Source organism: Sinohyriopsis cumingii, chromosome 12, assembly GCF_028554795.1.
Source record: "Sinohyriopsis cumingii isolate HCF-2022 chromosome 12, ASM2855479v2, whole genome shotgun sequence".
In the NCBI taxonomy this organism is placed as follows: domain Eukaryota; kingdom Metazoa; phylum Mollusca; class Bivalvia; order Unionida; family Unionidae; genus Sinohyriopsis; species Sinohyriopsis cumingii.
The window spans coordinates 115491416-115516343 of record NC_142972.1 but is presented as its reverse complement, the minus strand read 5'-3'; the positions used below and the strand labels follow the sequence as shown (position 1 = coordinate 115516343).

Genomic DNA, 24928 nt, shown 5'->3' with positions numbered 1-24928 from the left:
GAAATCTTTTTTGATTTTGTACTCATAATATGTAATGATCCTCAGAGCAGTTATTATTGCTTGAGATTTTTATCTATGACTGCTAATTGATGTATGATACTTATGGAAATATGTATTGGTTAGTATGCAGTTGATCTTCCAGTTTTGCTATTTTTTATCAACTGGATTTGTCGAATTCCATCGAATGATGAAACCAAACCATCAGAGAAAACAAATTCTGTAGTGCATTGACTTGAAATTATAAATGGTCCCTCAGTTCGCATTAAATATCAGTAATATTGGACAGATTATCTGGTTGTCTAAGTAAGAAGTAAATTGATTGGAATATTGCCGTTGCTTTTTCTTCCTGTTATCTTGCATACAACAAATGTCACAAAGACAAGTAAATCACAATCAAGAGTTAATTTTATATCACTTTCATTCCAACAAGATTGTTCATGTTGACATGCATTTGACATGATTCTTAACTTCATCTAACTTAAGATGAGGGTTGTCAGTTACATATATAGCACAGTACAGAAACTCCTGTGCTTCTAACATGGAAATAGGTATAAGTAACTTGAGATAGATGTTCTGAGACATGTTAAGTATCACAATCCAACAAGATTTCTCAGTCACAATGTCAATCCATCCATCTGTTGTACACCCATCATTCCATCTGTCCAAGAGCAACTTTCAGGGTGAAATTGTTGTTTATATTTTGCCCAGGTGGTCAGTGGTTAAAGATTTTGGATTTTACAGCACTATTTACTTCAGCCACACGTAGTAATAAGCTTGTTATAGGGCATACAAGATTGTTTTGTAGAAAGGTCATTGGTCATTTTCTTTTTTGACCGCACAAAAAAACCCATCTCATCAAGTTATACATCTATGGATGGATATTAGTTTTTAAAGCAGATTCATCAGTGTACATAGAGTGTCCTTGGGAATGAAGGTCATGAAATGAACTTTTGGTTAGCCAGAGGGGGCAAGTGTGGTAAGTTATTAAGAGTTTGTGAAGGAAGCAACCTTGTCTGTTTCCATACATGGATTGCCGTCAGATCTGGTTTTCAGGTTCTACTGGAGATGAAACATCACCAAATGTGGTGATTGATAGGGTCAGAGATCAAGGTCACATACTGCTTGCTAGTTTTACCAGTGCCACATTGATATATCACAGGTGGGATAATAAATGTATGGTTTTTTTTATTCAGTTGTAAATTTGACTCCCATTAAATACATGCATATTGATTCTTGTAGGACAGATTTGTTGATACAGGAAGCCCATTTAATTCCCAAGTTGCACCATTTATTCTTTGTAATAATATGGACCATGAGGCATAATGAGCTTATTGTATTGCCATGTGCCTGTCTCGTGACCTCCTCCTTTCAACATTTGCTTATTACCACTCCAGAAGTCCTATTTCTGATCCAATTTTGATCTTGGAATATTGACTTCTATCAAAATCCACCTCTGTTATCTCCATGATCTTTCACCTGATGGGTTGAACTTGTTACCATTTGGGAGCCTGCATTTCTGATTCGATTTTAATCATAATTTCAATATAAGCATATTTCGTCAGCATCTCAGACAGGTTCCACAATGAGGTGAAAATGTATATCATATTGCTTGTTGCCACATGGTGGCCTTGATTTTTAGCAGTCGTGGTAAACGGTTCATGTCATTGATATGTCTATTCATATTAGTGATATTGTATCAGATTAAGTGGGCTTGTTCTGTCAGGGGAGATAAGATTTTGATTAAGCTTGGTAAATAGGCTAAATGATAAAACTTAGTAAATAGGATAAATAAATAATATATCTCCGTAAATAGGCTAAATGATACAACTTGGTAAATAGGCTAAACAAGGTAACCTTGCATCTGATTTGCTGATCTTGTCACCACTGTCAAGTTTTTATTTCAAACCCAATTGTGCATTTTATTCTTTTGCCTTTTTTGAACCTTCAGTTTTTTTTTCTATCACTCTTGAAGTAAAGTTATTGCTTTCTGTCTTAAGTATAGAAGGTAGGGTTGGCACACTCTTAAAGAGTGCTTGAAATTTGGTGGTCATTTTTAAAGGTGCTTAAATTTGAGTTTGGCCCCAGAAAGTACTATAAAAGTGGATGGAAATGGTCCTTAAAAGTGCTTTAATTTCAAGGCAATTGCATTTCATTGAAAAATATACAATCAAAAAGCGAAAAGATAAAAAAAATTATTATTTAATAAAACCTGATGTAGGAATTTTAATTCTGTTTGGTTGCTTACATGATCAGGAAGACTTCAGTTTGGGTCACTTGAATGCTTATTAGTTCTCAGTAAGACTTCACTTTGGGTCACTCGAATGCTTATTAGTTCTCAGCCTTATTAGGAATTGTAACCACTTCACAATGTTAATGAATGGCTGTTGTGTTGACTGGATCATTAAGGCTGTCAACAAAGGTCTGTCAGGTCCCCTGTGATGGAAAGAGTTTTTACAAAAAGGTTGCCTAGAGTGCTGTACATGCTGTACATATGGATATGGCCAAGCAATAAATAACCGTCTGCCTGTTGTGCTTTTTGTCAAAAGATGTTGGATCAATAGCAGCTGAGGTCAGATCAAGTCCTACGTATTAAAGAGAACATTACCACCAGCAGGAATACCATTTGTGGTAATCAAAAATAAAAGTCTCAAAATGATATGTTTCTGACTCTGTTGCACCTAAAATGGCTTGAAACTGGTAGGAAAGTGCTTATAGAAGACCATACAGTTTCTGTTAGTTGAAATTTTTAAAAATGCCTTAGAATTTGTGCCAAGGGAATTATTGCCAGATCTGCCTCAGCCATTATTGTAATTAGGACTTGTAGAGATGAAGTAATCTGAGCTGATTCAGTACTTTTAAAGTTTCTGGGCAAGAGTGAGAAGCATTTAAAAAAAATGAAATTTTGACAGTAGGAACAAATTTATAAAATATATTTTGCTTAAATATGAGGAGTTCATGGAAAATGGCAAACAAGACTTAACTTTCAGATTGATGCAGATGACATAACTACACCTACCCATGTGACCCAATACCCTTTGAATTACTGTGTGTTGATTTGGGTCTGGTTTTAAAAAACGAGTTCTTTTGTAGAAATGCAGTACTCATGAAATTGTGTAGATTCTAAATACCATAAATACCATAATCAACATTCTTCCAATGTATATGCAGCTAATTATGGTGCTTTAAAATTAATTTGTATCCTTGAATTTCCTGATGAAAAGTATGTGTTTAAAGTGTCAAAGGAAATGTGTTGTTGATGTTCCAGGCAGTGGAGGGTTTTTTGGACAGCAACACTGTGATGGTGGACCATGAGCTGTTGATGCGCTACCGAGACTGTCATCTACTGGTGCTAAAGGGGCTGCAAGACACGCGATTGTATGGACCTCAGTGGACCAATAGACAGGTCACAAGGTTAGTCATCTTACCGGCATTTCACATTTTAGGTACTGTCCAGCAAAGTAACGGTAGGAGGAAATTATTAAAATGCACTTCTCAAATGCATGCACCATACTTCTGCTTTAAATTGAGACTATTGGACATCTTTAGAAGACACTAGACTGACATAAATGGTTTATTTTGTTTTCCTTCCAACCTACCGTTTAATACTTATATTCTCTGGAAAACTCATAATTGGAAAAATTATGTACATGGACGAAACAGTTAATTCATCAACTTACCCTTGAATAGTAGCTATGTTATTGATGTAGGGTTTGACTTTTTAAAAGACAAAAGTAATCGTGAAGTACAGTAAAAGTGTGTTTATGAATGGTAGACTGACTTAGGTACTTTTGGAAAATGTATTCCATATCCACTCATGTGAACTTACACCACATACTTTTGATGATTCAGATTTGTGTTCCGTATCCACTCATGTCAACTTAAACCACATACTTTTGATGATTTAGATTTGTATTTCGTATCCACTCATGTCAACTTAAACCACATACTTTTGATGATTCAGATTTGTATTTCGTATCCACTCATGTCAGCTTAAACCACATACTTTTAATGATTCAGATTTGTATTCCGTATCCACTCATGTCAACTTAAACCACACACTTTTAATGATTCAGATTTGTATTCTGTATCCACTCATGTCAACTTAAACCACATACTTTTGATGATTTAGATTTGTATTTCGTATCCACTCATGTTAACTTAAACCACATACTTTTGATGATTTAGATTTGTATTTCGTATCCACTCATGTCAACTTAAACCACATACTTTTAATGATTCAGATTTGTATTCCGTATCCACTCATGTCAACTTAAACCACATACTTTTGATGATTCAGATGTTGGCATTATTTAAGATCAAGATTCCCCAGAAACAACAGCCTGGCATAGATGACCACTTGTGATATGGCAGGATTGGGGGAATGAATTATATTCTAGTACATTATTTGCCATCTGCTCCCCCCATAAGTTTGTACCCCACCCCTTTTCCAATTTTAAAGACAACTAAACTGAAGGATGTATAAAACAAAACTGCACAAAACTTATTTTTATCCATTCATTTATAATTTCTAACCCAGTTGTCACTTGGGTTCCATAACACAGTCACGATTTTCATATTTTAAACCAAAGAGTATCATTGTGAAACTTACAGAGTCATTTTCTGGTTCTTGAAAAGGTCCATTGTAACCAGAAAGATGGGATCTATGGGCTTACTGTCATCTGCATTGAGTATTTTTTAATTCTAATAGTTTGCAAAAACAATGAAACAATGAAAAGGAAAACAATATGACTTGAATATGAAAACATGCACTTTAATGTTCAAATTCATCCCAAAAAAAATTGCCTACATTAATATGGATTTCATGTTAGTATAAATGGTTTGTAATGTGAAAACGGCTATCAGTGAGTCTCTAGTGACAATCATATTCAAAATTATAATAGATGAATGACGTGATAAAGTGTTTTGCATTTATATCCTTTAGGCCATTCATTTTGAAAATCTAAAGGTAGGCACATAATGCCTATGGGGTATGTGGAATACAACAGGATTTCAACATGTTTGCATTTCCTATGTACAGATGTCTGATAGAATGTCGTGATGATCATAAATACAACTTAGAAGCAGTTGATCTACTGGTCCGCAGTCAGCTGGTTAACCTGCAGCAATATGACATGTGCCTTGTTCAGCTGATGGAAAATGGCATGAATTTCATGGCAGTCAGTTTCGCCATGCAGCTTGTACAACGTTATTGCATTGACGACAGGATGGACACTAACGTCACTGAGGTAAGCTAGTAGTCTAGAAGGAGCACAGTTGTCATGCAAGGGAAAGATTTTTTAATTCTTGTCATCAGATCATTGAACAAGATCCTCAAAAACTGTTTGTAACTGATTTCACAACTTGATTACTACTGACATTTTTTTGAAAATATATAAAATGCATGAAATTGTTTGCTGTATTTAGAGAAAATGGTTTATATATTTATTTACTTACTGTTGTGAGTAGGTTTATCTAGAGGTATAATTTTTGCTTTATAAGTATGACATGCATTTACTTCATACTACTCTTGATGTCATTTTGTAAATAAGAATCATGTAAACATCTTATACATGTACACTATTGACAATCTTGATGTCATTTTGTACACGAGAATCGTGTAAGCACCTTGTACATGTACACTCATTAATAATCTTGATGTCATTTACACATTGGAGAAACATGTAGCACCTTATACATGTACTTCATTATATGACACTTGATGTCATTTTACACACTGGGGAATAATGTAAGCACCTTATACATGCATTTAATTGAAAATCTTGCTGTCACTTTGCACATGAGAATCATGTAAGCACCTTGTACATGTACTTTATTGAAAATCTTTGTCATTTTACACACTACATGTACTTTCATTGAAAATCTTGAGTCAGAAAATAGATGTGTGCTCAGATGTCTGCTTGTCTTAATTTTAGACTGATTTAAGTTCCACTATTGAGGCCCTGACACTGATTGCTGCAAGACCAAGGCAAGCACCAGAGGGGTAAGTGTGCTTTCGCATTATGTTCCTAAATTTTGTACTTTCACTAATTTCTGTTTTGGAAACAGTTGGTTTCATTGAAGCAGTACATCTTGAATCTTTAGATCTTTGGACTACTGTCAGAAAAAATTTGAAATTATCCTTCTGTGCAAATAGACTCTACAGAGTTTTATATTCCTATCTTATCATATGTATGATGCTATGCTGTTAGCTGTCCCTTAAAGCATGCATCCACCCATTCATTAACGTTGGCTTGCCTAACTCGTCGCTTTGTTACAGTTATAGAGATTTTGCATCCAACTTTGCACACCCACTGCATTAAGATCAAGAACACAGCAAGAGAAGATGTTATTCTGCAGTTTGTATCCATGTCAGAAGTATACTGGAAAAATTCTAATTTTGGTGCCCTTCAAAGTCCATTTCATATTTGGAAGCAGCAGAATTAAGTAAAGTTTAAGGTAAAGTTTAAACTTTCAGGATACCAACTTGAATGGTTTGTGCCATCATAAATTGATGAATGTTTGCTTACTTGGTTATAGGACCAAGTTGTTATAAGGTACTGCCATGTGTACAGTGTGTATCATTTGTTGTAAGCCATGCATTATTCATCCATCCTCATTGCTGCTTTTTATTTCACAGCAAATGCTGCACCAATTTGGATCAGAATTTTGGGGAATGTTCCTCAACAAATAATTTACAAAAACTGTTTTCAGAATCACTCTAGCAAATGCACAACTTTCCTAGTAATCATATGTAAAACCTGTTTTCATCTTCTCCTGAACAACATAGTGGTTAGAAACCCGGTCGAGTCATACCAAAGACTTATACAAATGGTACTAGCAGCTGCCTTGCTTGGCACTCAACATTAAGAAGTTAGTGTTATGACCGTTTGGCCTGGTGTCAGGACAATGAGACTAGGTGGGATGTGGCTACATGTCTGTGGCATGATGCCCCATTCCTGACATCACCATAAACTGTCACACTGCAAACAATTGTAGCAAATTGACTGAAATTTTTAATGCTGCATTAAAAATCCAAAACACTTGCATACATCTTCTCTTGAAAAGCAGATCCAGTTTTGATCAAACTTAGAAATTTGTATCATTTTTATTTTTATATAATAAAAAAGCGGCCTTCCTAGATACCATATACGTTTAAATTCAACAGCCCTTAGTAATTAAAACAATTTTTAGAATTAAGTTAAACGTTTGATGAGGTATTTGGTGTTACACTCCACACAAAAACTTGATCAAACTAGATAGGGGTGTTTTTATGATATGTTTTATCAAGATTGTATCCAAAGCCGAATTCAAGCAATGGTATGGCTTCCATAACATTCATATGGTAAACCTATTTTCTAATTTCTTCTCCATAAAAGCTGTACCAGTTTTGAGAAAACTTTATAGAAATGTGTTTTACTAGGTGCAGTATAAAAAATTGTTGTTCTGAATGGCTGCACTACTGACAGTATGGCTTCCTTGGCAACCATATTGAAAAGCTATAGCGCCTTTGTTCTGGAAAGGCAGAGTGAGTTTCATCAAAATTGGCTGGAATGTTGAATAAAAATGAGCTATCAAAATTGTGTCTGTGGTGTTTGGTAGTCATTCTTGGTCACAATTTCTGTACAGGAAATAATCACCGATAGAAAAAAATCTTTACCCTCATTATAATAATTCCTTGCAGCCTTGTCACACTGCTAGAAAATCTGCGCCAAACTAGTGGGGATTTTGGCATGTTGGACCGAGTGCCGGGAGGCCCTACCTCTATGATGCAAACTGGTATTTCCCAGGCTCGTGAGATAGATGACCCACCAGGGCTTCATGAGAAGACAGAGTACCTGCTACGGGAATGGGTCAACATGTACCACTCACCAGCTGCTGGCAGGGACAGCACCAAGGCCTTCTCAGCATTTGTACAACAGGTACAGTATTTTGAATCTTCTGTACTTATATTGGACATTAGGAGGTCATTTTGAAAATATGAGCTATATATTTTGGGATAATCATCTTTGCATATTGAGTTTAAGTATTCACATAAAGAAGTAGGGGGAGAAGAAATACAAAAATGTGAATTTAATCTTGTGTTACTTTTTTCCTGCTTGTGGCATTTTCATGGTCACATTATGTTCAGATTCATTTTAGATCTCTAATAAATCTTGTTACAAATAACATTTTACTGGTACAATTTACAGATGCATCAGCAGGGGATACTGAAGACAGATGACCTAATAACACGCTTTTTCCGCCTGTGTACAGAGATGTGTGTAGACTTGTGCTACAGGCCACTAAGTGAACAGTCCCAGAGCCCCACCCTCGTCAGAGCCAAATGTTTCCACACACTAGATGCTTTTGTCCGTCTAATAGCTCTTCTAGTCAAACACTCAGGAGACACTGCAAACACCGTCACGAAGATCAATCTGCTTAATAAGGTACAAGTTGGGGTGTTTACAATTAAACATCCAGGGAAGATGCAACGTCACCCATAGATGCAATTTAGAAATTTGTATCATTTTTATTTTTATATAATAAAAAAGCGGCCTTCCTAGATACCATATACGTTTAAATTCAACAGCCCTTAGTAATTAAAACAATTTTTAGAATTAAGTTAAAGGTTTGATGAGGTATTTGGTGTTACACTCCACACAAAAACTTGATGCAGAAACCATTGAAACTAGTTTTATTCAAACAGGGTGTAAAAGTTTGTCAAGGTTGATGGAATATTTAGTTCAGCCATAAATAGTTGACCTTCTGCAGTATAGAGGCAGCTGTAAAGTTGTATTAGCTATATGATTCTGCATACAGAAAGATGACATTTTAATATTTCTTTGGGGATCATCTATTTTTGACAGTTGCTAAATACTTTCGCTAACTATGTTTCATCTTCAATACTGACACAGTAATTATTGTCTTATAGACAGGTTGGTTTCATTATCAAGTTACTTTCTACATAATTTGTGTTAACAAACAGATAAAGAAAGAATATATTTTCCTAGGCCTTTATCAAAATTTAAGTCTGCAAGGAGGGACTATTTTTTAAGTAAAGTTACTCAAAAATTGTTCTTCACTTGACATTCATTCATTCATGTTCAATTACTATTGTACTGATGCATGTGTAGAAACTTTATGTTGAGATTACTTTTTTAGAAGCAAGTGTCTACTTTTTCCCAAAATGAAGTAGGCATTTATATCTTATTTAAAAAAATTCCCAGGTGCTAGGTATTGTGGCTGGAGTGTTACTACAGGATCATGAGGTCAGACAGACAGAATTCCAGCAGCTGCCATACCACAGGATCTTCATTATGCTATTCATCGAACTCAATGCGCCAGAACCTATTCTTGAAAACATCAACTTCCAAGTGCTTACTGCCTTCTGGTATGCTGTTCCTTGTTATTCTTTGTCAAATTATCAGTGTATTTTTCATCCATTATGACTGCATAGATTATTTGGCCTTTTCTTTTCTTACCAACCACTTTGTATCTCGTATTGTCTGATTTGATCAAGTTTTAATGGACTCTAAGTACAAGTTGTCAACCCATTTTTTCCATCATCGCAATCATCATCATTTCAGGAACCTTTGACTGACATATGTAATCTAATTACCATGATTCATCATTGCCTTGGTCAGCAGTAAATTTATTGATTCCTATGAAAAACGTTGCTATTGCACAAAATCTTGACAGCCAAAACAATCTTCATATGGGAAGCTGGAAGAGTCCATTTTGAAGGGGTGAATATCTGTCTACAAGAAAACCAAATTCACACTATGAATGTTAAGGGAAGTTTGCCAGTTAGTATGAAATTCTTCACTCCTGTGGGAAAATGTTCATGTGGTAATAAGGCCATGTGAGCTTAAACTATAGCCCTGTGTCAGTAGTCCAGTGTCTTTGCTTCTTACCAATCTCAGGGCCATGTTTTTCAAAATTAGAAAATAAGTTCATACCATGAATATCTTTGACAAATCTGAACATTAGTTAGATCTATGCCTCTGAATGTGGTCATCTTGTATTGATGACAGAGCTAGTTACCACTCGGGAATCTATATTTCTGATTTGATTTTGTGTCATCTTAGAAATTATGCCATTATCATAGCTCAGACAAGTTTGATAATGAATGAGATATGTACATATTAATAAGGTTGTTAGTAGAGATACCAACCATTCTGGATTAGATTGAATTATGATTTTATTCACATTCCTGTCTTTTTCTTTCCAGCAACACATTCCATGTTTTGCGTCCCGCTAAAGCCCCAGGATTTGCCTATGCCTGGCTGGAGCTGATCTCACACAGGGTCTTCATTGGCAGAATGCTTGCTCTCACTCCACAGCAGAAGGTATGGCTCCATTAAGTTCAACTGATACATTCCGTATCCACATTTTAAAAAGACATTGTCAAAAGTGTATTTGACCATTCATATTCATAGTAAGGAGACTATTTTCAAAATCTTAATTCAGCAGTTAGAAGGAAAAGATACTTTATTTTCATAATTGCACTTTGTTCCTGCCAAATCATCAGTAATATGGTGATGATTTTTACCTGCCATCCCATCAGCTTCTTCACATCTTTGCCACCTCCAAATAAGCATTAAATGTTTCATTGACATCATGATTTGGAGGTATGAGAAGAAATATTTTTGCCTCTACTTTATAGCAATTATGGGGTGGGGTGGAAACTTCACAGTTACTCTAAATATCAAGAGATACTTGTGAAAGCACCAGTCAGAATGACTTAAAGACTGACGTGGTATGGTTTGTTAAATGTGAAATAATAAAAACAATGTATAAATGATAGAACGAGAGCATCTCTATTATCACAAAAATTAACAAGGAATAAAAGAACTTGGGGTTTTCTTTTTTTATATGCTGAAGTGTTTTCTTTTCAATATTTTCAGTCATTACAGATCTGAGAAGTACTATGAAAATCATGATTGTGGTGAGTTCTTTTAATACTTAGGATGTGATTTGGTTTACATTTTCAGGGTTGGGGAATGTATGCCCAGTTATTGATTGATCTCTTCAAGTTCCTATCTCCATTCCTTAGGAATGCCGATTTGACAAAACCAACCCATTTCCTGTACAAGGTAAGAATTTTTAAATATGTATCGGTGTCAGTCCCTTCTCAGATAAATTGCATAAATACTTGTATAGACCTAGTTGAGGAGTTTACACTCAGATAAATTGCATAAATACTTGTATTGACCTAGTTGAGGAGTTTACACTCAGATAAATTGCATGAATACTTGTATAGACCTAGTTGAGGAGTTTACACTCAGATAAATTGCATGAATACTTGTATAGACCTAGTTGAGGAGTTTACACTCAGATAAATTGCATAAATACTTGTATAGACCTAGCTGAGGAGTTTACGCTTAAATAAATTGCATAAATACTTGTATAGACCTAGCTGAGGAGTTTACACTTAGATAAATTGCATAAATACTTGTATAGACCTAGTTGAGGAGTTTACACTCAGATAAATTGCATAAATACTTATATAGACCTAGTTGAGGAGTTTAAACTCAGATCTTGATCAACATCGCTGTCCTTTGTAATCTGCATTTGATAATCAGCAAATCAGTTTGAACTAGATGCCTGATTTACATATAATTTAATCCTGCAGTTTGAACTAGGTTCCTCATTTACCTCTAATTTAATGATGCCACATAAATTATATAAAAAAATGGATGGAAAGATTGATTGCCTTCTTAATATTGTTTCAGTCATAAGAACTGTTAATTGAATCAAACTATATTGCTCTATCTTTAATAGAATATCATTTTTTGACAGGGTACTTTAAGAGTATTACTAGTCCTGCTTCATGACTTCCCAGAGTTTCTGTGTGATTATCATTACGCATTTTGCGATGTCATCTCACCAAACTGCATCCAGATGCGCAACTTGATCTTGAGTGCCTTTCCACGCAACATGCGTTTGCCAGATCCATTTACACCTAACCTGAAGGTTGACATGCTACCAGACATAGCACGACCTCCACGCATTGTCACCAGCTTTGCAAACATGATTCAGCCAGCACCTTTCAAAAAGGTAAGGTATCTTCATTCACTATTCTAGATGATTTAAAGATACCTGATAAATTCATGATTAGTATAACAAAAAAATGGAATGTACCCGTGTGAAAAGATAAGGAGGCAAGTTTTACTGCTTGATAAAAATTGTATCTATTTTAAAATAAATTGTATCCACACATTTTTCAACAATTTTTTAACATTAAACAGTTTTACAATGTGTACCAAGAATCATCACCATTTTTGTGCAAGAGCTGCCTCTTATTTGGTTCCATTGTAACATGTTGAGAATTGTGCAAGAGCTGCCTCTTATTTGGCTCCATTGTAATATGTTGAGGATTGTGCAAGAGGTGCCTCTTATTTGGCTCCATTGTAACATGTTGAGGATTGTGCAAGAGGCAATAGTTTGTTATTTTACAGCTCCTATAAATTCTGTCATATACAACAATTGTGTAATTTCACACGGAAATTTGATTTGCCCAGAAGTTTAGATAACAGGAGTAGAACTCATAAATAGAAAAGTAAAAGCATGGCATAAATCAGTTGAATAATAAATAACTTAACGACATTATTTTTCACAGGATTTAGACTCTTACCTGAAAACAAGATCTCCAGTAACCTTCCTTTCTGACCTCAGGAGCAACCTTCAGGTAAGTATCAGTGTAACTTGCACCATTATTTTGAATCCATCAATTGCAAAATAAACACTTTTGTTTGATCTTTTTGCGTCGTATAAATGCATTCCATAAAGTTAAAGAAAGAAAACAAATCCATTGTAAGTTAATTGTCTTTCACAAACCAGAAAGCTGGAAACAAAATTTAGTCTGTATAGTATAAGGAAAGGCAAATCTGGCAATTATTTCTTTTGTGGCTCTTACTGAACATATGTTGTTAAAGTGCATCAGTATTGTTAAAATTTTGTGAACAATTTATTTTTAATCATACATATTAGTACATTACATGATAATTGAGTTCCAGGTGACAAAAGTACAATTTTTTTTTATGAGACTGCAATACTGAACCTGGTAACAGTCATTACATCTGTCTAATCATCACCATTGACATGTTCTGCCATTTTAAAGTTACACCCCATCCATAGATGTAAATATTGTCGTGGTTTGGTATGTGATGCATGAAATCAAATATTGCCTTCACCCAGGGAATTGTTCTCACATTGTTGTTTTCTGATGCGGAGATATAGTGCCCTCACCATTGACTCTGGCACTGAATTCCACCAGAATATAGTATAGCTCAACAGTTTCCTATGGAGATGGCAATAACAAAAATAATAGTACAATTTGCATGTCCGATGTAGTTTTCTTTTGCAAAACATTGACGCTGCTGTTTGGGTTTTTTGTTGCAGTCAAATGAACCAGGTAGCCGTTACAATATCCCACTAATCAATGCACTTGTGCTTTATGTGGGAACTCAGGCCATCAACTACATCAACAGCAAAGGTCTGACACCCAGCATGAGCACCATTGCTCACTCCAGTCACATGGACATATTCCAGAATCTTGCAGTTGATCTAGATACAGAGGGTATGTAATGCTTAGCTAAATAATTGCTTTGCTTGCCATTTTTGTCATTCCTGTGCCAGCATATAGTAAAACATAGGTACTTTCTGGCATCATCGTCATTGTTGTTGTTTAGATATTCCAGTAAGTGTAAAGTATTTTCAAAAGCTGTATGTAATAGTGAGCTGACAAACCAGACTGTTCTATAAAACCTTCGTCACAAAAAGAACGTAACTACTTGCATATGATTCTTGTTATTTGTGTACAGTACCATTAGCTTAATTTATTTCTTCTTATTTCCTGCACATATGCACATTCATAATTAAATTTTGATCCACACCCCAAAAGGATTATGGGAAAGAAAATTGCTCAGACAATATTGGGTAACTCTTCAACAATTCTCCCTTACTTTCTAATCAGACCTCTGGTCAGAACATTCAGCATGCTGCTGTCATCTCAGGTGTGACTAATGGTCACCCTATAGATGTTCTGGCTTCCTCAGCCTGCTATATTTAAGAGACTTCACGTCTCTGCTTCTTTTTCATGAGTAAGTTCATATCAGTTCCTAGTTCATGTTTTGATTGTAAAAGCCTTGAAAGAAGTTGCAACAAAAGCATCTTACTGACCCTGATTTCTTGGTCAGCTACCCATTTGGCTTTAAAGCAGATGTCAGCCAGTTGTCAGGACCACTTGGGCCTCTTGTTTCTTGCTTTTTTTTTTCTTGAGAGTATTTCTGTTAGTAGTAGTCTTACCAGGCATGAGGATCTTAAGAGAATTTCCTGATTTCAGAGGTTTGTACTCGGTAATGATTGGGAACATATCCTAATTAGTCCATAATTTTCCGAATTCAAAGATTTTCTGATGATGACATCTGGGGAATTCACTGATGCTGCTTGGAGTTTTTAGATCAGTTATTCTCCTGCCCAAGTAGTGAATAACTTCGCAAATGTTTTTTATTTGTTGCTAACAATAATACAGCTCAAGACCAAGACTAAGTAAAAGATGTACCTCAAATAGGTCAATGCACCAACTATCACTTTTTCCTCATTCTTTGCATTCAGTTATATTCTTTATGCATGGGGATTATTTATGGATTAATATTGAACTTTTTTCCCAGGACGTTACTTGTTCCTTACTGCTGTCTGTAACCAGCTGAGGTACCCCAACAGTCACACACACTACTTCAGCTGCACGCTGCTGTACTTGTTTGCTGAGGCCAACACAGAGGCAATCCAGGAACAAATTACCAGGCAAGTAGCTCCTGCCTGTATCTTGTATCACTGAATATAAAGATGGTGAAATAATTTAGACAGGATTATTTGTAAAGTAAACTAGTCAGACGTGCTTTTTTATAGTATAAATTTTGTATGGAGGACATATTCAAATCATTGAAGCTTTTGTGTAGTTTTCATCACGCAAAATATCCAAGTATTGTAAAGTCATTTATTTTCATAGCATCACGTTTACCCGTGTTGTTTTAATGTGTAGTATTATAATGGTGGTTTTGGACTTTTGTTTATGGATCTAGGTAACAGCCTTCTACATAGGGTTTTCCTGGGGTTTTCCTCCACCAGTTTTACTGGCAATCATGTTATGAAAAATGGTGTTAACCCACAAAAACAACAATATGACAGTGAACAATTGTTGAGTACTCCACAAGGCATAAAAGCACTCGTGGATTGTTTCTACAGTGGGGAAGTGGAATCCACAGCTGAAGCCACCACACTTACTTTTCTTAAAGAATATGTTACACCATCATTTACCAAAAAATTGTCATTTAGGGTTTAAAGCCAGTTCCCAGCTGAAGATAGGCTGCACATGGCAGCCATTTTAATTGGTGGAGGAAGAACCCAGGAAAATCCCAGTAAGAACCACCTACTTGTGGGAAGCTACTAACAGCTTTCTCACATACCCATATTGGCCAAGCCTGATACTCAAACTCGTGCAGACAGAGGTCAGATCTCAGTGATCAGAAGAGACAAGCACATGGGACCAACATTTACAAAAAAATAACTTTACTGTTATTACACAAGGATGCACTTGTTCATTTAATGGTTTTTTGGTGAAGTTGAGAATGATCATATAATACATTATTCAATGATGTTGTCAGTGTTGTTTTTAAGAGCTTAATGCGAGGCCTCAAGAATGCACAATCAACAAAACTTTAAACATTCACCAAATAGATATTTTCTGTGAATGTTCCATTAAAAAGGGTAATTAGGGTAATTGGTTGGAAGTGCATGTGCATATTGCTCCTGATCAAGGTCAGCCTATGCAGAAATTATCCTACATGATTTCATTATTAATAGAAGAACTATAATAGACACGCAATGTTATCGATGTGAAAATATATTGGAAACATAACAACAGCTACAGGATGAAGTTGTCAAGAGAACCATACTACCCATGAAATACAAATGCCTGTGTGGGGTTGTAAAAGCTATTTGCAAAATCTCTGCAGCAGCCACCATTGGTCTGGGTGTGTCAGGAATCTTGATTGTGGCAACTATTATAGGTACACTAATTGGAATTGTTGGAGCCCTATCAGTAGTAACTGGTGTGACTGGCAGCCCTGGTAAAATCATCTCATTATGGCTGCATTCACAAATATGTGTCCTCTCAGAACTTATGGCAACACAAAGTAGTCTCAGTATGAATAATAAGTTGTATTTGATGTTACTTGAAGATGAAACAAATAGCATGGCTGAGTTAAACACTGTTGGCAAAAACAGAAAAATGAGCACAGATATGAAATGGAACAGGGTAATGGAGTTACATTCTGAAAATCAAATTGTTTTCCAAGTGTCATCACTCGTATGATTTCCCAATCAAGTGATTGACAATGGTAGTGTCAAAATAGGGATTTTGTCAGTTACTGAAGTAGTTTACAGCCTTCTACCCCACGTCCTTATGCATGGGTACCTGTTGATAACTTTCACAGATTACACTCCACAGGTTCAATTGCATATGCATGTGATGTGAGGACAGAATCATGTAGTGTAGAAGGCTGTGACCTAGATCAGTAACCAGAAGGCCAAAACCACTATGATAACACTACTGTTGGTATAAAATTTGTGCATTCACACCTTAGAGAAACAATATTGATTGAGGACATTTTAAGCTCACCTGGTCAAAAAGTCGACAGAGTTTATGCTATGGCCATGCATCATTTGGAGCCCCTATTTTTAATCTAATTGAAATCAAACATGGAATACAAGTTTATCTAATTAAAATCTCTGGCAGGTTTGATAATGACCAAGATCCATGCATGATATTGAGGTGATCTTGCACCTGATTGGCTAACCTTGTTGCCACTCAAGAGGTCACCTTTTGATTTGAATTTGATCAGTCACAGAATATGTACTTAGATCATTAAGATCTCAGATGAGTTCAGTATTAGCAAAATCTACGCATTAATTACGTGATCTTGCACCTGATTGGCTAACCTTATTGCCACTCTAGAGGTCACATTTTGATCTGAATTTGATCAGTCACAGAATATGTACTTAGATCATTAAGATCTCAAATGAGTTCAGTATTTAGCAAAATCTATGCATTAATTACGTTATCTTGCATCAGATTGGCCGAGTTTATCACTGTTGAGGCTGTAGCTCTGTTCATATTTTGATAAAATTGAAGTATGTGTTTATATCATTAAGATATCAGGTGAGTTCAATAATGAACAAGCTCTGTGCATACTGATGAGGTGATCTTTCATCTGATGGCTGAGCTTTTTAACCCTCAGGAAGCCATATATCTGTTCTTGTTTAATCAAACTTGTAGTATGGGTTTATGACACTAAGATCTTGGATGGAGTCAGTAATGAGCAGGGACAACTTATGTTAATGTGTCTTGCATCCAGTTAACTGAGCTTGTTATTAGAAGCTTTATTTCAATCAGACTTTTGGTCATGCATGGAACATAGCCTTATGTCATCAAGATCTTGGACAAATTCATTAATGAATGAGATCAACACATATTAATGAGGTGATCTGATTGGCCAATTTTTTTTCCCTGCGGAAGCTACATTTCTGATTCAGATTTATTCAGACTTTAAATATATATATATGTCAAGATCTTGCATGGGTTCAGTAATTAATAAGTAAGATCTATGCATATATTAATGAGATAATGTATCTGATTGGCTGACCTTATCAGTACTATGGAGGATGGATTTGTGATCTGATTTTCATCAAACTTGGAATCTATGCATACATCATTACAATTTTGAATGGTTTCAATAACAAGCCAGATCTACACATTAATGAGATGATCTTGCATCTGATTGGCTGAGATTGAAACCACTATGAGGGCCATATTTCTGATTCAGTTGTGATCAGACTTGGAATACATGTTTATGTCAGGATCTTTTGCATATTTATAAGAGTGAGATGCTCGCATATTGATGAGTTAATCTTGCGTCTGATCTTGATCATATTGGCTTGTATCATCAAGGTCTTGGATGAGTTTGATAAGGATTTAGAGCTATGCATATTACTGTAATCTTGCAGTAGATTGACTAGGCTTGTTATCACTGAAAACCATATTTGCATTCTGATTTTGATCTTCGATTGTTTCAGTGATGAGTGAGATCAGCACATATTATTGAAGTGATATTGCATTTGATTGATATGGCTTACTCATGGATGCCTTTGATTATGAACAAGAAAATTGAACACTGCCTTATGTACATAAAATAATAGGTAATATCGACATGATATAAAGTTTGGGAGATCACATAGCATGCATTCTTGCTCTGTTGCACAAGTCTGCTTATTGAAACAGCTGTTAAGTTACAGAGCCATGTGAGTGATATCATGCCCACTTGGGTGTTTATGTAACATACTTAAATATGTCATTTTTAAAATAAAAAAACATTGGAGCAACATTTACTATATACAGTATTTGACATTTTGGAAAGAATAATTTGAATTTCACAAATGAATTGTGGTTTCCTTGAATTCATATTCGAATCAGGTTGCTTGTCTTTACATTTTGTTCAATAAGATCTTCTTTTTTCCCCACAGAGTATTGCTGGAGAGGCTGATTGTCAATCGCCCTCATCCATGGGGCCTGCTAATCACATTCATTGAGCTTATAAAGAACCCCCTTTTCAAGTTTTGGAATCATGAATTTGTCCACTGTGCTCCAGAGATAGAAAAGTGAGTACATAACAATATATTGGTTACACATGTGTGTGTTTTATTAATGAGCTGTGTCATCTAGAGCACAAATTAACTTCAGATTTTTCAAGAATGGCCTTGGCTGTACTCAAGGATTTCTCAGTAGACTAACAAGTCATTAAGGTCATTTGTCAGTGAGAAAGGCCATGAAGTAATAATCTTTCTCTGTGCTGAGTTTCACAGTAATTCTTCCTTTCTGATTGGACACATATTCATTAATTACTGTTCGCATTTGAGATACTTAAATGTATAAACAGCCTTAGTACCACTAGTAGATACACTGAAGACTGTATTTTGCATTCCTTTTCTTGCTACAAATGGACAAAAGTAATTTTTTTTAATGAATTTATTGCTGAATTTTAGTTCATTTCTCAGAGAAAAAGAAGATTGTCTGGTCCCTGCCTGTCAGTTGGCACTTTTGTTATCTGTACTCCTAAAAAAAAACTACAGGGGAGGATTGCCATGAAACATTACATATATCCTTACCCCACGGTCAAGTTAAATTGGTGCCCATCAGAATTTCAGTATAGCTGCCAGTGGCCATCTTGAAATTCCTGTTATCACTACTTCATTTGATTGGATTCTCATCAGGATTTCAGATAAAGACTTTATACATAGATGTTCCTCAGTGAAAATGGTGCTGATATAATGTTGTACTTGGTGGCTTGATAATCTTGTCATTGCTACATCCCCTAAATGAATAGTGCATTGTCATTAAGGTTTTCACAGTACGACAATTTATGATACGTAGGATGCCCTTCACATTACAACTTCTTATGATGCATAGGAAGTCCTTAATGAAAATGGTTCTGATATGATATCCAACAAAGCCAACAAGGTGACCCTTTTGAAAATCTTGTTATTACTTACCCAAATGGATGGTTATATTGACAACAGTATTTTCACTTCAGGACTTTTTATGTATTTGGTCCGAAATAAAAGTTTGTAAATTAGACCTCCAATCTTGTCACCATGGCAACCATAATCATCACAGAGGGTTACCATCTTTGGAAGGGTAATACTATTGCTACAACACTGTAAATTGGCAATAAAATGCCACCTGGAGAAAACTATACTTTAATAAGTGCATAACACTCAATTTATGTTGCAATATTTTTTTGCAGTCTTTTCACTACAATTGGTTTAATGCAGAATGTGAATTTTTACCTAATATGTAAGCAATGATGGTATAAGGTAGTACATGACAGACTTCATTTTGTACTGATAACAACACTGAAATGCATCTGAGCTGCCATATGTAGTCTGTCTGTTTATCCTTACATATTGTAGGAAAGATAGGTCAGGTCAGGAGAGCTCAGAGGATTTCCAAATTTGGTCAGGAGTTTTCATCTCAAAAGATGGAGGTTTACAACTATTGAACAAAATCTTTTTAATATTAAAATCGGCACATTATTTCAAGTCCGTTCATTCAGAGTAACTTGTTGCCATTCATACATTTATACAGTTAATTGTCACCATTCATACTCTTGTATGTACAACAAGTATTCTTAGATCATTGCTGGATTATATAGGTGGCAGGCTTCATCATATTGATCTTATAACTTGGGAGATGGTGTACTGTTACTGGATCCAGGTTTCCTCTAAAGTCAACATGAATTTTCCTTAGAATGGACAATGTCCTTTTTAGTGTCTGCATTGAAATGTGGCAATGTCAGTAAATGCAGATTGCTGACATTTTGCCAGAACATTTCAAGATTGTTGCTGTCTGGGTTTAATTCTATTGCTGTTTTATATGTTAGTAAGATATTCACATGAAGCACACATACATACCATCACACCCTTTGTGACTTTAAGCCTAATTTTTGTATACACCCTTGTTATTATCATTATCATCACTAATATCGCCACTATTTAATAAAGACAATCAAATCTGGAATGACCCCATTCATTCCAGCCATTATGGATTACAATGACAGTGAGTGACATGTTCTTTAGACTGGGTTATATTTATGTTTACAGAGGGTTAAATCAAGGTCAGTGGTGTTTATAATCAGTTTTTGCATTGCAGTTCTTCATAGTGCTGTTGAAATTTCGCTGACCTTCTATATATGGTTTCAGGATCAAGGTCAAATGACATGGCTCAGAAATTAGTACTTAACTTTAAATGAATATATGAAACAGAGATATAAGAAATATATTTTTGTTAACAAATTTGCTGTGTTGGAGTTTATCAAGAACAGCTGAAACGGTTTCAGTAGCCAGTGATTAAAAAGAATTAAAAAAGGTTGAAAAGTTAACAGATTTATTGTAGATTCTTACAAATTTGCTTTTTCCACCAGTCTCTTAAAAAAAACTCGTATTAAAAATCAGTTTTATCACATGGGCTGTATGCTGTTAGAATCAGCTTCATATTTCCATAAGTTAATGCATTGGCTGTGGGTTTTTGTTTCATAGGCTGGTTTACATGATTCCTTCGACTTTGAAGTTGCATTTATCATATTTAAACAATAAGTGTATGGCATACTATGTTTGACATTTCCTACTTGTGTTGCAGGTTGTTTGAGTCTGTGGCCCGATCATGCATGCAACCAAAAACAAACCCTACCACACGTGAACCCGAGTCTGCCGAAATGCATTAAGAAATGGAGGGTCAGCATGAATGTCTTGCAAGGAACAAGAACAAGTGTGCACCTAATACAACATACATTAGCAAGGCAGATGCATCATACAGAGCCTGCATGTGCATATTAGGTGCTGCTATCCTTATAGGTCATTGAGAAGACTGATCCAACAGGAGCATGGATACCAGACATTCTTGTGTGGATCAATTTCATCACTGAAGAACACTGCTAGCAGTGAGCATAGCCTGTGGTGCAAGGTGTCCAATTAAAACAGCATGATGTTGACAAAGGGATGGTGTTGGAATGAGAGCTGTGCTTGCTGAAAATCTTGTACCATCATTTTCACTATACTATCTTCCAGAAAAACTGATTATTATAGTTTGCAAAAGAATCAGTCATGGCATATCCATTTTATTCATGGACGAAATCAAGGGTTCTTGTCTGTTTTCAGTGTTCACCGGCAGTGTTTGAAAAGAAATAGTGATAGAGTGAGATTGTACTATAAAGAATTGTATGGGCTTGAATGTACTTCACAATTTTGTTAATATAAAATGATTTTGTTAGGCATACATGTCCCAATAATATTGAGATAGCTTGTTGCAGCATAAATAATGTATATGTTTCTAAGGGGTTCCATTTTGTTTTAAAATACATGAACTGTATCATATTTCCATATCTTTTTTTGTGAAGACTCTTACAGGGATGGATATTTCAGTGCTAATAAAGGTAGATTATATTTTGTAAAGGGAAAAGACATCCTATACTTTCTAAAAGTATTTTAGATCTGTTAAGGCATCTTGCATGTTCTTTATTTCATTCCAGTTCAAGAATTGCAGCAAGGTGAAGGTAGATCTCAGTCAATATAAACCTTTGAAAATGTGTCTCATATCTTTTAAGGTTAGCTCATAAAACTCGTGTGTTGTTTGATAAAATGATTCAGAATTAAATCTAATAGTCTGTGTTGTTTTGTTTGTCATCCATCCAAAGAGTATTTCATTATTTAATTTGGAATGATTTAGAATTCTGGTCAAATTTTCAACATATGTGCAATTTCTCCCACGAGGCCACCATGTATGTAATACCAGTGCCATGTTTATATGAGGTTTTTTTTAATGAAGTCATTAAGTCTTAACATTCATGTGAACATGAGAGTGTGTATGTTTTTTTATATAAATGGGCCACAAGTTTAGGTGTCAGATAAAAAGGGGATTAGATTATGAAGAAAAAGTGATTATCCTTTTCACGTTACATTCTTGCCAACCTTTAAATGTGTTGCATTAAACGGGAAAAGGCTTACCTGGGCATTCATTAAATACGATTTTTTTGTGATCACACATTTTTTTGCATGCTGTTTAGGAGTAGCTCCAGGAGGTGCATGTAAGGTTTCAATAGAATAGATTTGGCAAGTTTAGGACTTCACTGGAAAAATATTAAAATATATGAGATCTTTCCAAACTTTTTGTAATGATAAATCGTTTCTGAAGGTTGCAGTAGAAAATCAGATCAGTTTTTGATAGGTTATTTCAATATGTTTTACTTATTTTCTGAAGACAAAGTATGCCATATGGAAATATTCAATTTCATGGTAAAAATGAATATCTGTGAAATGGAAAAGGGGCACAAATCACCAGAGCCATAATCCTGTGTTTGGACAGCTATGTTTTTGTCAAATTAGTCAACTTGTTTTTATATCTTTTTTTTAACATAACTTACAAATATTTGACAAAGGAAATTAAGAATGACTCAAAACAAAGAACAAAAGAAAGCGAACAGTTGTGTCTTGGAGTGCTTTCAGTGGGCTACTGAATTTGAGCTAAGTAACATTGTTTTCATTGTTGGGGTGCCAGTCTACCATGCGAATTTGAAATTTGTCAGACCCTGCTGTGTGTATTGTTTATTTTCACAAGTGCAGCTCACTGCCAACATTATCTCTCATAATGCTGTCGTCATTATGTGTGTGTGTGTGTGTGTGTGTGTGTGTGTGTGTGTGTGTATATATATATAATCTGTTTGAATTATTTGTATATATTATAGATTTACCATATCAGAATATTTTTCATTGTGGTTTATATTTTCTTTCCTTTTTGTAAACATGAGAAAAAAGGTTCTAACTTGCAGATGAAAGTGTTCAAATGCCACTGAATAACTTATTTTTTAACATTGTATCATAATTTGTGTAAATAAAATTGCATAACAATTGAATGTATCAGCTGCATTGTATATATTTAAGCTTTATTGATTAGAAATATTTTCCCTGCAGCTGTCCAAGTATCCATTAGCAGAAAAGAATTATTCCTTTCAACAAATGCACGACTTTGTAATTGCTTACATAAGGTTCACTCAATCTGAAGCTCTTAACAGGGCCTTTTCCTTGGTTATGAGTAATTTTGTTCATGGTGACGCTAGGGGAGATGCAGTTGGTTAAGTACATCCAGATTGAATGTGTGAATACTGTGTCCCCAAATTAAAGACATTGTTCTTTAAACAAAATTGAAATTTTTTTATAATAAGCAAGAGAAATCAAAGTTTAAATTGAGTGGAATTTTAGTGATGATTACAGTTGTTTTTACTCTCCTTTTGTGAAGATTATGTGTTTTAAATTTTGTGATGGATACTTGTATCTTGGTCATCATGGTCACAACCTTTTTGTTTACAGTGTCTACACTGATGAGTTGAAATAACAAACTGCGTGTAATTTTCTTAAAAAAATTAACCCCATTTTGATCTTATAATGTAAACTTGATTTCAATGTGAAAGGTTCCAGCATGATTAATAGTGTGTACATTTTATAAGGGCAAAACAAGCTTCTCATAATAATTGAAGTTTGATATGATTTGGTTGCTCAGCAGAAGCAATATCTATGCCTTCTGAAAACTACAAAGATGATGATGCAAAGTTGAGAAGACAGAACTAGAATTACAAGTCATATGTCTTATTTCTTGATGAATACATCCATTGTTACATCAGGAACCCCTTTATTATGATAGGTAAAAGTTACATATTTTGAGGGTACACAGTTGATAATTGGAAAAAAATATATGATGGCTAAACAGGATCTATTTAAATATCTTACGACAATAATGATGGTGCAAAACAAAGTTTGATGTGATGTCTTGTATGGATGCTTGATATATAATTGGTATCTGTAATTTTTACATGTTTTGTAATAAAGTAAAGTTACTTGTATCCATGTCTTTGTAGTTGATTTCCAGTTTACACAGATCTTCACACAACATTTGTTTAAAAGGACAGTTTTGCCCCAAATGATATATGGAAAATGTAAGACTGTGAATGTTTTGCCCCATCTGATGAATGGATCAGTTAAGAAAATGAAAGTTTTGCCCCATCTGATGAATGAATTGATCAGTCAAGAAATTGAAAGTTTTACCCCATCTGATGAATGGATCAGTTAAAGAAAATGAAAGTTTTGCCCCATCTGATGAATGAATCAGTTAAGAAAATGAAAAGTTTTGCCCCAGCTTGATGAATGGATGATGTAAAACGATGAAAGTTTTTAATGTGGTACTTGTGATGTGCCTTTTACTTTTCTTCGTTTCAGTATGTTTTGTTTTTCATCTATCCTGTGGACCGCTCTAGTGGTTCGAGCAATCACCTCGGAAGTGGGA

General features: G+C 35.0%; 1 protein-coding gene across 5 annotated transcripts in view; it reads left to right on the top strand.

Annotated features, from left to right (window-relative positions):
• The window catches only part of LOC149787295 (CCR4-NOT transcription complex subunit 1-like), a 120637-nt gene extending 96149 nt beyond the window's left edge, over nucleotides 1-24488 (top strand). For all 5 annotated transcript variants that reach the window (XM_089977833.1, XM_089977831.1, XM_089977832.1 and 2 more), the window contains 14 exons: nucleotides 3266-3411; nucleotides 5039-5246; nucleotides 5934-6001; nucleotides 7682-7919; nucleotides 8190-8426; nucleotides 9207-9370; nucleotides 10211-10328; nucleotides 10974-11075; nucleotides 11782-12039; nucleotides 12602-12670; nucleotides 13384-13561; nucleotides 14655-14787; nucleotides 18565-18699; nucleotides 21236-24488. In XM_089977833.1, the coding sequence (XP_089833959.1) occupies nucleotides 3266-3411; nucleotides 5039-5246; nucleotides 5934-6001; nucleotides 7682-7919; nucleotides 8190-8426; nucleotides 9207-9370; nucleotides 10211-10328; nucleotides 10974-11075; nucleotides 11782-12039; nucleotides 12602-12670; nucleotides 13384-13561; nucleotides 14655-14787; nucleotides 18565-18699; nucleotides 21236-21320 (2139 nt within the window). In that variant the 3' untranslated portion in view covers nucleotides 21321-24488. The remainder of the gene's footprint in view (nucleotides 1-3265; nucleotides 3412-5038; nucleotides 5247-5933; nucleotides 6002-7681; nucleotides 7920-8189; nucleotides 8427-9206; nucleotides 9371-10210; nucleotides 10329-10973; nucleotides 11076-11781; nucleotides 12040-12601; nucleotides 12671-13383; nucleotides 13562-14654; nucleotides 14788-18564; nucleotides 18700-21235) is intronic.
• The last annotated feature ends 440 nt before the right edge of the window (nucleotides 24489-24928 follow it).